This window comes from Myotis nattereri, assembly GCF_964212035.1.
Source record: "Myotis nattereri genome assembly, chromosome: 5".
NCBI lineage: Eukaryota > Metazoa > Chordata > Mammalia > Chiroptera > Vespertilionidae > Myotis > Myotis nattereri.
The window spans coordinates 62,939,633-62,951,940 of NC_138080.1; the positions used below are offsets into that span (position 1 = coordinate 62,939,633).

General features: G+C 40.2%; 1 protein-coding gene across 1 annotated transcript in view; it reads left to right on the forward strand.

Annotated features, from left to right (window-relative positions):
* The window catches only part of SLC7A11 (solute carrier family 7 member 11), a 241,368-nt gene that overhangs the window by 152,228 nt on the left and 76,832 nt on the right, over positions 1-12,308 (forward strand). Inside the window, exon 13 of the mRNA XM_081093138.1 lies at positions 9,796-9,945. Within this exon, the coding sequence (XP_080949264.1) occupies positions 9,796-9,945 (150 nt within the window). The remainder of the gene's footprint in view (positions 1-9,795; positions 9,946-12,308) is intronic.

Here is a 12,308-nt window from a genome sequence, read left to right on the forward strand (position 1 = left end):
CAAAATAAACAATCTTAACTTTATGATAGGTTGATAGGAATAATGAATTCCCCCTAGAAAGAGAGAAAAGAATGAAAAAAATAAAACATAATTAGATGGAATGGACAAATTTTTAAAAACACACAAATTACCAAAACTGACTTGTGTACCTGGCAACCTCACATTAAGTAACGAGTAAATAGACCGAATTAACAGTCATTATGTGAAGATATCCTATTTCCTATATTCACTATAGGGTGAAGGAGTCTATGTTTCCATCAGCTAAAGTAAACTAAATTATTTACCTTCATGTCATTAACAAATGGTTATTTCTTCTTCCTTCTAGTAAGAAGATGAAAGAAAAATGACTTCTATTGTGTTTTGCCCTATTATAGGTAGTTGATTGGGAGAAGAAATTTACAGAGTATTCATTATGGTACTTCTGCTTTGATATTTACTCCCTATCAATTATTTTCTTTATTTCTTGAGAGTTCATGCTTGTTTTAAGACACAGCTTATATGGCTTACCTGGTAAATTATTCAAAAATATTTAAGAAAAATAACACCAATAATGTACACATTCTTTCAGAGAATAGAAAAACATGAAACAGTTCTTTACATGATTTGTGGAGTCAGTACAACTTTGATACAACTGACAAAAACAGTTTGTGAGAGAAAAATCACCAATAAACACTTATGAAAAAAATTAAAATATTTTGTAACAAGATCTAGAACCATATAAAATGTATATCATGACTAAGTTTTATGGAAATTAGTAAAATAATATAAATATCTATTTTTAAATAATATTTCTATTGATTTTAGAGAGGAAGGGAGAGGGAGAGAGAGATAGAAACATCAATGATGAAGGAGAAACATTGATTGGCTGCCTTCTGCATGTCCTCTACTGGGGATGTGCCTGCAATCCCAGCACTTACCTTGACCAGGAATCCAACTGTGATCTCCTGGTTCACAGGACCCCGCTCAAGCCCTGCACCACACCTGCCTGGCTAGAAATATATTTTCTACTTTCAGAATGAGGGGAAGAGAAATAACAGAAAACAGTGTAAGGAATCTTTGGAGACTATCAAAGACTGATGTCAGGGAAAGAGACTGCCAATTGGCAATGACGTCAGAGGTCAGACAGGGTCATTTGCATATTTGTTCTCAGCAATACTCATCTTCTGTCACAGGGGGCTGGAGGCCTGAAAACTGCTTTCCTGAGATGTCTTTGGCAGCTGGCTGGTGTAAGACTCTGACAGAGGCCGGTAATAGCAGGTGATTAGAATGCAAGAGGAAGGCAAACGCCCAAACCCACACCTTCTTTTGGTGGGGGGAGGGTGGAGCCTTCACCAGAGCCTTCCACAGCAGGCCCAGGGTGATGGTGAGCACCTGGGGTCCTGCTCCCTCCCGCAGTCTGTTTCCAGCAACAGCAGCACATGTTTTCTGGGTTGTCAGTAAAGCAGCAAAGTAGTTGAGCTTTAGCAGCCCTGGTAGCATGGTGCGCTCTCCCTGTGTCTGTCCCAGGGATACTTTCTGGGAACTTTGGAACCCAGGACTCCTGCACTAGCAACAGAAGGGCCTGGGATTCCGGCAAGGCAGCTGCAGCAGTGAGTGGTCCACAGTACTAGCTGCAGAGGACTGCTCCCGCGGGCCCTACCCCAGCTCCAGCCCGGGACTGACCCTCCTGCAGGTAACACCATTTCCCCTTCGGCTCCTGTAGCCTGGGATGGCGGCGAACTGCAGATACTGACCATTGAGGACCTTTCCTTTCCCTTCTGGCTACTCCAGCCCTTCTAACTCTATTGTGGATAATACATTATCTCGAAATGTATTAAATTCCTCCAGTTGAAATACCAGTTGAATTTTTGTTTTTTTCCAAGTGGACAATGACACTGGGTATGTGATGGAAGTGCAATCCTGCAGAACCCAAACCAGTTTTTCCTTTGTTTTTTTCTCCCACATTTACTCATATTTAATTTTAGTGTTATGTATTTTTAAATATTACACGTATAGGATAAATCCTCTCACTGATTTAATACATGGTATGCAAATAAGTGAATAAACGATTGCATGCTAATATACATCTCAAATAGAAATGAGGTTACATCAAGAAAATGTTAACTTTTATAATTTAAAATATACTAAATAGTTCTGGAATTTAATACATGAAGTATAAATAATAGCATGATAGTAATCATATAATAAATAAATACATCTTTCTTTTTCCTAAAAGTTCTTTTTTTGGCATACAGAAAAGAAAATATGATTATATTTTAGAGTAGAAATCTCTTCTAATGTTCATTACAATCCAAGCTTCAAATTTTGAATTTTTTTTATTACTTGTCATAATGAACCTATTAAAAAGTATTGCATTTCCAGAATATGTTGGGACTATGATCGTTTATTTCTCCATTGAGTTTAAGGATCATGATGTGATACATTATATGTATTTATGAGTTGTTCAGATAATTACAGAGAGAAACAATACATATAAAAATGAAAACACAATTTTAGCCATAAAAAAAGCTTTACTTTTACGAACATTAGCTCTCATGAAACATGTGACACACCGAAAGAGAAATACACCTGGTGGAGACAACATGCTACAATAATATGTACCTCCCCCGTTTTGTGCATTCTGGTACAATTCTTTATCTAGGAAAGTACTCTGTGTCCAGAAATAATAGATAATTGTATAGCAAAGGCCTTCTAATCTAGAATTTTCTGAGGGTGACTGAAAGATGATTGAAATCTCAATCAGAATTAAAATTATAAATTTTACTACACATGAAATTAGCCATTGGTAAATGAACTTGTACATATATCGGTAATATTTTGATATGGGATTTCTTTTTATTTACTTTCTTGTATGTGGCTAATCCTCTACACATTGGATGCAAACCATCTGGCTTCAGTTTCTGGTTTTGTCCCTAACTGTGGTCTTGGGTGAGGTTCAGTAATGTCATTTCTTAAATGTTATGAGTGTAAAATGGAAAATACACGCACGAACTTAGCAAGATTATCTTCCACAGCCTCGGTGCATTACCACATTAGGATTGCTGTAGCTGATGGCAGAGGGCGGAATAGTCAAGGTCAACAACCCTTCTCACTTTAAAATGGGCTCTTGAAGTTCACTTCATAATCACACACACAAAAACCCAATTAAAAAGTTTTAAAATTCTAAGAAATTGCCTTTAAGCATTAGGGAAAAAAGTGTGGAGGATTGAACATAACGTTTTTATTACAAACTCTGACAGAGGAAGGATGACTTGAATCAGGTGAAAGCCCTTCCTCGGAGGGGAAAGCTTTGGAGCCAGAGAGGTAAGAGTGCTTTGTGGCCCCATAGCTCCCGTCATTTCAGGAGGAGGGCGCATGTTCTGCACTCCCATTTCAAGGCAAGGCTTCGTGATGCTCCCCAAATGGGACGACCAGAGGATTTTATATGAAGGGTTTGCCTTTTCTGGCAGAAAGAGGGTTTGAGATAGCATCTTACTATGTCCCAGCGTTCTGCAAGACCTGGTGTGGAGAACAAAGTTGCTTCATGCCTAATAGAGACTGTGGGATTGCAAAAAAGATTGGGAGACCCTAGGAGGCATGGGGTGTTGAGATGAGGAGTAAGGAAGGTGCGTAGACATGAAGGGCAGGCTAGAGGCCTGATTGAGCACAGTTGCTTCATTGTATGCAAAAGCCAGATGGGAATACTAACATCAGCTGTGGATACAGACAACAAAGGTGGTCACAAAAGATTAACAGGGTAATTCCAATATTCCCGCTGTGTCCACTTCTAATGCGTGCTCTGTCTCTTCAAAGTGTGCTTTTGCCTTGCTGTATGTCTTGTAATTTACTTTTTTGGTAGCCAAACCAGATGTACCAGGTATAAAGGAATTACAGTAATAGGCCTTCAGTAATGTGGGGGAGCTGTGGGGGAGGGGAAGCATGCTAGCCCTTTGATTAGGTCTCAGGCTCTTCTGGAGACTCTGCCCCTGGATTATGAGCTTCACGTGCTTCTCAGTTCAGCCCCCTCTCTCCACGCCCCTCAGGTGGGACCGATGGCTAGAGTGGGCTGGAGTTGGGTATTTCCCTTCCCCCAAGACTCCGTGGTCAGCAAACTGCGGCTCAAGAGCCACATGCGGCTCTTTGGCCCCTTGAGTGTGGCTCTTCCTAAGCCTTAGGAGTACCCTAATTAAGTTAATAAGAATGTACCTACCTATATAGTTTAAGTTTAAAAAATTTGGCTCTCAAAAGAAATTTCAATCGTTGTACTGTTGATATTTGGCTCTGTTGACTAATGAGTTTGCCGACCACTGCCCCAAGTCAATTAAACCCCAGCAGATTAGGATCTGGTTAAATAGCTTCTCCTGAGGGCAGGCCTTTCAATTTAGCTTATTGTCTCAAGAAGCAGGAGGGGATGTTTCTCAGATCTTCTCTGTGAGAACCTGGTAGAGTTCCAGAAGGTAAAACTCACAGGAGTGTAGGGTTTCACCGACGACTGGGTACCCTAGAGGTTTTCTCTACCAAACTTGGCCACACTGAGCCTCCTGCAATTTCTCAGCCACAGCTCACGTTTCCATACCCAGCACCGGCTCCTCCAGAGATGCCAGCGCCTGGGTTTCTGTTCTGTAAGTAGTGAATCTCTGTAGTCACCTGCCAGTGAATTCCTGGCAGTATTTTGCTCTGTGACATCCTTCCTCTTAGAGATCTAAGAAGAATTGTTGATTTTTCAGTTTGTTCAGCTTTTCATTTCTTGTCAGGACAGAATAGCGGCTCCCATACTTCTTATATGCGAAACTGGAAGTCTGCATTACATTTTTTTAAGCCTCACCTGAGGATATGCTTATTGATTTTGAGAGAGAGAGAAACAGGGATGTGAGAGAGAAACATCGATTGGTTGCCTCGCATACTCTCCCCGAATGGGGATTGAACCGGAAACCTAAGTATATGCCCTGAGCGGCACTCGAACCCACAACCTTTTCATGTATGGGGTGACGTTTAACCAACTGAGCCACACCAGCCAGGACTACATTACATTTTTTAAAAAGGAGTTTATTAATTTATTTAAAAAGAATTATCTCATTATATGTTAGTATAAACAATATATTTTATGAAAAATAACTTTTCAAAAAAATGTGAGAAAAGGGACATTGTTTTACATTTTTCAAATTTGTCTAATGTCTGGCTTAATGGCTGGATTTTCATATTTTCTTCTGCATTGCTGCTATGATAGGCTGTTTTGGTTGATGTATATGAAGAAAGTCTAGACTCCTTTGGCAGATGTTTAAAAGGGATTTAGGCCTTTAAAACTTTGTCTTTTCAGATAATTGTGGATATTCTTCTTTGGTATTACATGGAAACTTGACAAATGATCATTTCTTTTGTTTTTAAGTTTTTATTAAATTGATTGGGGTGACATTGGTTAGTAAAATTATGTAGGTGTCAAGTGTACATTTCTGTATACATCATTTATATATTGCATTGCGTGCCCACCACCCAAAGATAAATCTTCCTTTATCATATATTTGACCCTCTTTAATTCCCCCTTCCCTTCCCTCTGGTAACCAGAATACTGTTGTCTGTGTCTATGAGTTTTTATCTGTTGCTCTCAGCTCTACAGCCCATATTACATTTAAAAAAGAAGGCTCAGAGAACAAGTTGACTGCAGTGGGGAGAAATGCAGAAAATTTTATTTCTGTGCATCTGAGTCTTAATGGATAAATATCAAAGTTGTTATAAAAAAACATGACAAACACTGTGAACACATACTTGCAAACCGTCCACACTAAGGCAAGAGCCTCCGAGGGAAGGGAAGGGAAGGGAAGGGCACCTCTTCATCTGCTTCGTCTCTGTCTTCCGGCTCATGTCCCTCCTGCCATAGCTCCCCACAGGCTGTGTACGGCTGAGCTATTCATTTCAAAACCTTACTTGATAAATTCGTAGTCATCACACCTGCCAACCTTCGGTATTCCTGCCTGCATGGTGCCTATATTTGTGTTGTTTCCCTCAATTTTGTTCTCTTGCCTTTATCCTTTAGTCCTGGTGGGCATTTCTCCGAGGGCCTGGGTTCTGCAGCTCTTTCTGAAGCCAACAGCCTAAATCCCACCTCCCCTTCTCTGCTTCTGCATTTGTCCTGTTACACAATCAGCATTCTGGTGATGCATCTGTGGGAGGCTCATTGTAAATCTCCTCTGTCAGGCTGAGTTTCTTTGTACTTAAGAGCTGAACTGAAAGGTGATTCCTCATTGCAGGGCAAGATAGCATTTCCTGTTTCGACCTTAAATGTTCCTTTGCCAGCAGCAGCTAGATGTTGCCCCTTAAATATTTTCCATCCAGTAGGGTATAGGCAGCCAGAGTTCCCAGTTCGTATGTCTACAACTGAGATCTAGCATAAAAATGGTGATACTTTTCATTATGGAGAAGGAAATGCTATAGTGTGGTGCTTGTTCTTCAAGACAAACTAAATATTTCACAATAAAAAAATACCAATTGCTTGTTATTGTCTTCAATGTTCAATAGTTTTGAGTGGATTTGAAGGGAATGGAGTGTAAGTCACTGAAGAAGTTAATTGTTCTCGTTGAAGGAAGATAATCACAATGGAGCCCAAAGTTAAGTTTCATACCCCCGTGTTGATTACCTTTCTGCAAGCAGTTAGAATGTTATTTTCTGAGCTGCAGAGCAATTAATGGATAGAACTGCAGGAAGTATTTAATTGAGTATTGATTTAAGGCCAAGCTGTTGTTTGGCTGAGGCACTGCATTATAATTAATGGACCTTAACCAGAGTTTAATTTTTCCGCTCTATTTCTGATTTTCAAGCATTGTAATAGCAACCCTCAAATAATCCATCGAGGGAGCCTTGGACTTTTTCTATTAACTTTTTAAAGTTTTGACTGAATTTTTAACACACCCAGAAGACGTCTAGCTTTTGATAGTATCTTCAAAGTCTGCTGCGTTTTGAGTACATTTAAGATTAAATTCTCCCATTGACATATTGTCAATTAGTCAATAAATTCATTCATACAAGTTTAATATAGGGTAATATTATTAATGGCATGATTTACTGAGGAAGGCTGTGCCTTATACTTCCCTGGAGTTCTGTAGGCAAAGAATAGATTCTCATCTGCTTGGGATGGTACTGAATGCTTAAGTACTGCTGAATGCTTTCTTGAAGGGCAGAGGATGGAAAATCCCTTTCAAGGGCTCATCCATAATACTATCCCGTGACTGATTAGTCCCTTTATAATGTCAGAAATATAAGTTTGTAATTTTTAAAATAGCCACCTGGCCACTTTTGGATTTGGCCTATTGCTTAAATTCTAGCCTAGCTAGGTTCAAGATGATGACTTACATTGCTACCAGTTTCAGTATGTGTCAAATGCAGCATTGAGATCCTAGTGGTATGCAGAGATGAACAAAACATAGTCGGAGTAGCTGCCTCTGTGCACATTACAGCCTATTTTGAACACAAACAGTGCAGAAATAACGAAACCATATGGCAGTCCGTAATAAAGAATGACTTTCTAGTTCAATCTGTTTACAAAACTTTCCAAAATTATCAGCCATCTCATTTTCTTTGTCCTCCTCACAAGTCTTTACCTTTCTCCGCCGTCACTGTTATCGCTAAATCCCTTTAATGTCATGTCTCATCAACATTACCCAACAGTTGCTGCAAAGGATGCTGCAGTGTAAATGTTTCGATCTCTTCAATCTCATTTTGCCATCTTAGTATACGAGGCCGAGACTAGCTGTTTGTTTCTGCTGTGCCGCGGTTTGGGAATTCGTTGTAATCCCAGCAGCAATTTCAAGTCTGGCACCTGCTACTCTCTTTCTGAGATGTGGAGCAGCTACGTGTCTCCGCTCCCCAGGGAGCTAGCACGTTGGAGAGAAAGCATGGAACACTTGCAGCAGGGCTTTCCTGCCTGAATTCAAAACACTTCGATGGATTCAAGACTCCAGTACATTTTAACAATCCATCCAGGAGCCCAGGGCGTAATTGGTGGAATCAGTCAGGAAGTAGGTGTTCAGGACTACCCATGCAGATTTGAGACACCTTTCATTTACTCTGCATCTTCACAATTAGGTGGTGTGAAGAACATGAGGAGGTAGACTGCAGGTTTATTTCCATGTCAGATCAACCAAGTCACCTGCTGGTACAACAGCAATAAAAATTTCACATCCTTATAACTAGATTCACTTAGGTCACTGACCAGTCCATGTTAGGAGGTGGAGCCATGTGGGAATATGCATACTCTTCACGGAAGGAGTGTTTAACTCTTTGTGAATGTGTTTTATATAAAACCAGGTCTGAATGGCATTTAACATTTGCAGAATTGTCAGTTCACTTAAAGAATTGTGCTTTTTTCCCCTTTATGCATTAATACTTATTCGATTGAACTTCATTTGCAATAGACGCTGAAAAAATTCAAATGTTTTTGAGTACAGGTATTATGTTTATGTGAAGCAACTTGGTACTCCAACAATGTTATACAATTTTTTTCTTAAATACTTAATAATATCAGTTACAAAAGAACAGTGCCTCTTGTTTTTGTACCGAAATATTTTCACTATGAACACAAAGAACTCCTGAAGATATAGCAATATTGGAGCAGCGGAGGAATTCTGGACTCAGCTTCTTTTGGCCTTCCTGAGTTAGGGGCTGGGGAGTGAAAGTTTATACTATTGTGAGCTGATGAGAAGAAGTTGGGCATTTGGGCCTGAAAGTGCTTGTGGATTATACCATCCAGGGTATGAACAGGGTAAATTGAATAAATGAGTAAGTGAATGAATGATGAAGTGAAAGAATAGCCAGTAGAATTGTTGACCACAATGATTAAGTTGTATCTTCTGTTACCCAACCATGTTTTCTCATAGCTGACTAGGTCAGCGGTTCTCAACCTGTGGGTCGTGACCCCTTTGGGGTCGAATGACCCTTTCACAGGAGTCGCCTAAGACCATCAGAAAACACATATATAATTACATATTGTTTTTGTGATTAATCACTGTGCTTTAACTATGTTCAATTTGTAACAATGAAATTGGGGTCACCACAACATGAGGAACTGTATTAAAGGGTCGCGGCATTAGGAAGGTTGAGAACCACTGGACTAGGTAAATGCAGTCAAGGAGGTCTATCTAAGAAACAATAGAAATTATATCAAAAATAGTGTTTGCACACTTACGGTGGGGGTCCTGGAAATAGAAATTCTGGCCTCCCCTCGTACCTGCCAGGGACTCTGAAGTGTTTGAGGGCACAGACTGCATCTAGAATACCCCATTTCAAAGCTCACCACACCACTTTTTTTTTTCTTTTTTTGCTGTGGAAACCATAGGCAAATAACTCAAGACACTCTCAAGTTTCTCATCTTAAAAAGAGAATAATAATTGTCTCCATCTCATCGGAACGGCTTGTGTATTAGAGATAAGCTATATAAGTCTTTGTTCTTGACACATTTGAAGCAGTGTCCAGTGTCAGCAGTTATTATGATGGTGATTGTTGTTATTTCACCTGATGTCTCACTCTCTTTTGCCGCCTTTAAAATGACCTTTCTGGAAACGATGTTTGCACTTCCACCTCTGATCCCTGGTGTTCTTGTCGACCGCCCAGGTTCTCTGACAGTCATGCTGATGTGAACCACATTGCTGCTGTTCGGTTCCAGCTCCGCTGTCCCTCTCCCGTTCCCCACGTGCTCCCCATCATTTTTTCTTTCTGAAATTTCTAGCTGGGGGAAGGATGTCCCTATCCCAGCCCCCTTAATTCAGGTCTTAATTCAATTTTTATAATACCTTGATACTAAAATAATACCAGTCCTTTCTCTTGTAGCTGTCTCTGCAAGATTCCCTCAGAATCGGTTGGAAAACAGTAACTGTGGGTGCCAGGGAAGCTGTACTCACCAGCGCCTCTCACTCCACTTGCAGTCAACCAGTGGCCCAGGCCGGACCAACCACCATCTTCCACCGTCTTCGACTTCAGGTATGCTTGCTGATCATCAGAGTGCATCTTAAGATTTAGTAGAATGTCTCTCCCACACCTCTTATTCGAAGTTCATAATTTTGATGCTTTAAGCTCTAAAAGGTCTTTTTAAAATTTCTGTAAGTTGCTAGTTGCTTCTTTGAAAGGCGGAAGAGTAGAAATAAGGGCAGATTAAAAGCCCAGGCAAACACGTGCATATAACAGCTATTCCAAGTGAAGACGTCTTGGAGCCTTGAGTTTTGAGGTAAAGCAGACTGCTCTGACACTGTCATGTCACAACTGGGTGTAATAACACAAAGGGGAAGAGCCTGAGGGCCGGGCCCAGTGAGATGTTTTACATGATCATTTTGTTCAACCGACCCCTATTCCATTGACTGGAGGTTGGAAATGGTTCAGGAGGATAACACAGTATAAGAAATTATGGCCCTAACCAGTTTGGCTCAGTGGATGGAGCGTCGGCCTGCGGACTGAAAGGTCCCAGGTTCGATTCTGGTCAAGGGCATGTACCTTGGTTGCGGGCACATCCCTAGTAGGGAGTGTGCAGGAGGCAGCTGGTCGATGTTTCTCTCTCATCGATGTTTCTAACTCTCTATCTCTGTCCCTTTCTCTCTGTGAAAAATCAATAAAATATATTAAAAAAAAAAGAAAAAAAGAAATAGTGACTTCCCTTTCAACATTTACTTAGCTTCTCGGTGGAAGACTTGTGCTTTTAACTGTTCATGACTCATTTTGAAAAGACTGAGTGAGAGTCTAGTTAGTGACCAGAGGAACATGTTTATTTTTTTTTTTAATAACAGAAATCCAATGGAGTAGATTAAGAGAAGAATTCTTTACTCTGTTGTGAGAGACTTCAGGGAAAAAAATAATGCTCCCATTGAATGAATTGAATGGATCATCATAGGGAAGAGTGTGCATAAGATTGAAATTCATAGGCAGAAAGAATAAGGAATAAAGACAGGCCCCCAAATGACAGTATCTGTCATTCTTAAAAGGGATATGGGAAAGAGAAATAAAGCGATGACATTGAAAGCAGATGTACCCCACCATGTATGCTGTTCTGTTGGTGTAAATCATAAAAATGCTCCGCAATGTAAACGTTTAGGATACTTTTATTGAATTACTGCAACAATAACAACATGCCACGAAAGAAAGGCTTCCATATCTATGCTAATTAAGGAAAGGCAACACACTGTAACTACTGCACAAATCATAAAATATTCAGTTTGTGTTTGCTGAGACTCCGAAGAGGTTCTGTTTTAACTTTATGGGTGCAGTTTGGCTGGAGAAGAGGTGTATGTGAAGCAGATTGTTAAATGCTCTTTTACCAGTGCTGTTTGTTGAGCAAGGTGCTCCAGTATGATGACAGGGAAGGACAGGTTGGACTTGAAACTGTCTTTTAAATCAGTTTGATGAGTTTGAAGAAGACGACTGACCCCACCCCCCAAAGGAGTGCCTTTGCTTTGCAAATCACTTTGAGGATAATGTCCATTGGCTAACCATTGACCAAGGTGATGAGGTTAAACAGCTGGAATGATTGGCTATAAGTTTGGTAGTACCAATGTTTTATCTGCATGTTAAGCTCAGAATGAAAGGCTCTGAGACCCATAACTCACTCCTTATGTGGCCTTAAAGGTAGCCCACCAAATTGTCACTGTTCCTTCTACATCTAAGGCATGAGGAATCATGAGTGAAAAATGTCATTTCCATTGTCAGATTTTAGGGTTAATTGAAATGACCTGCCAAAATGTATATTTTCTCATTAGTTGTTTTATTTCTCCTTTAGAATGTCAGTATTTCTAGTCTTTGAACCGGATTTCGGCTGAAAAACTTTTAGACCCTGCACTTTGTATTTTCTAAGTAGCATGCCTAAATTGGTTTTGCTTCTGTGACTTTGTAGATAATAAAATTTGCTCCTTCATGTCTTCCCCTTCCATACTGATCACACAGGCTGTCTCTTCCAAGTTGGTAAGGAGATATTAAAAATGGGTCAAAGCACTTTGCTCAGAAATGCTATTTTGGGAACTCCACACCTCCTCACCTGCTGGCAGTTCTCTTTGTGTTGCAAGTCCTTCAGTAATCAGGGCAGTTTTAGCCTAGAGCTAGTGAGCCTGTGGACCAGTTGCTTTAGCCGGGTTTCCTACTATCTCGTGGATCCTCATTTTAGCGGGATTACTGGTGTAGGTATGAAATCATCTGTTTAGTATAGAAGGGTTTGCACCAAGCTAGTGCTCTGGCTAAAGAAAATCCTCTGAGGCACGCTTGCAGAGAACTTTATCTGAGAAGAACATTGTGTGCCCTAATTATAAATTTGCTATTAAAACCTACGACAGTTGGCCAAGGTACATAGAGTTAGCGCATCACCT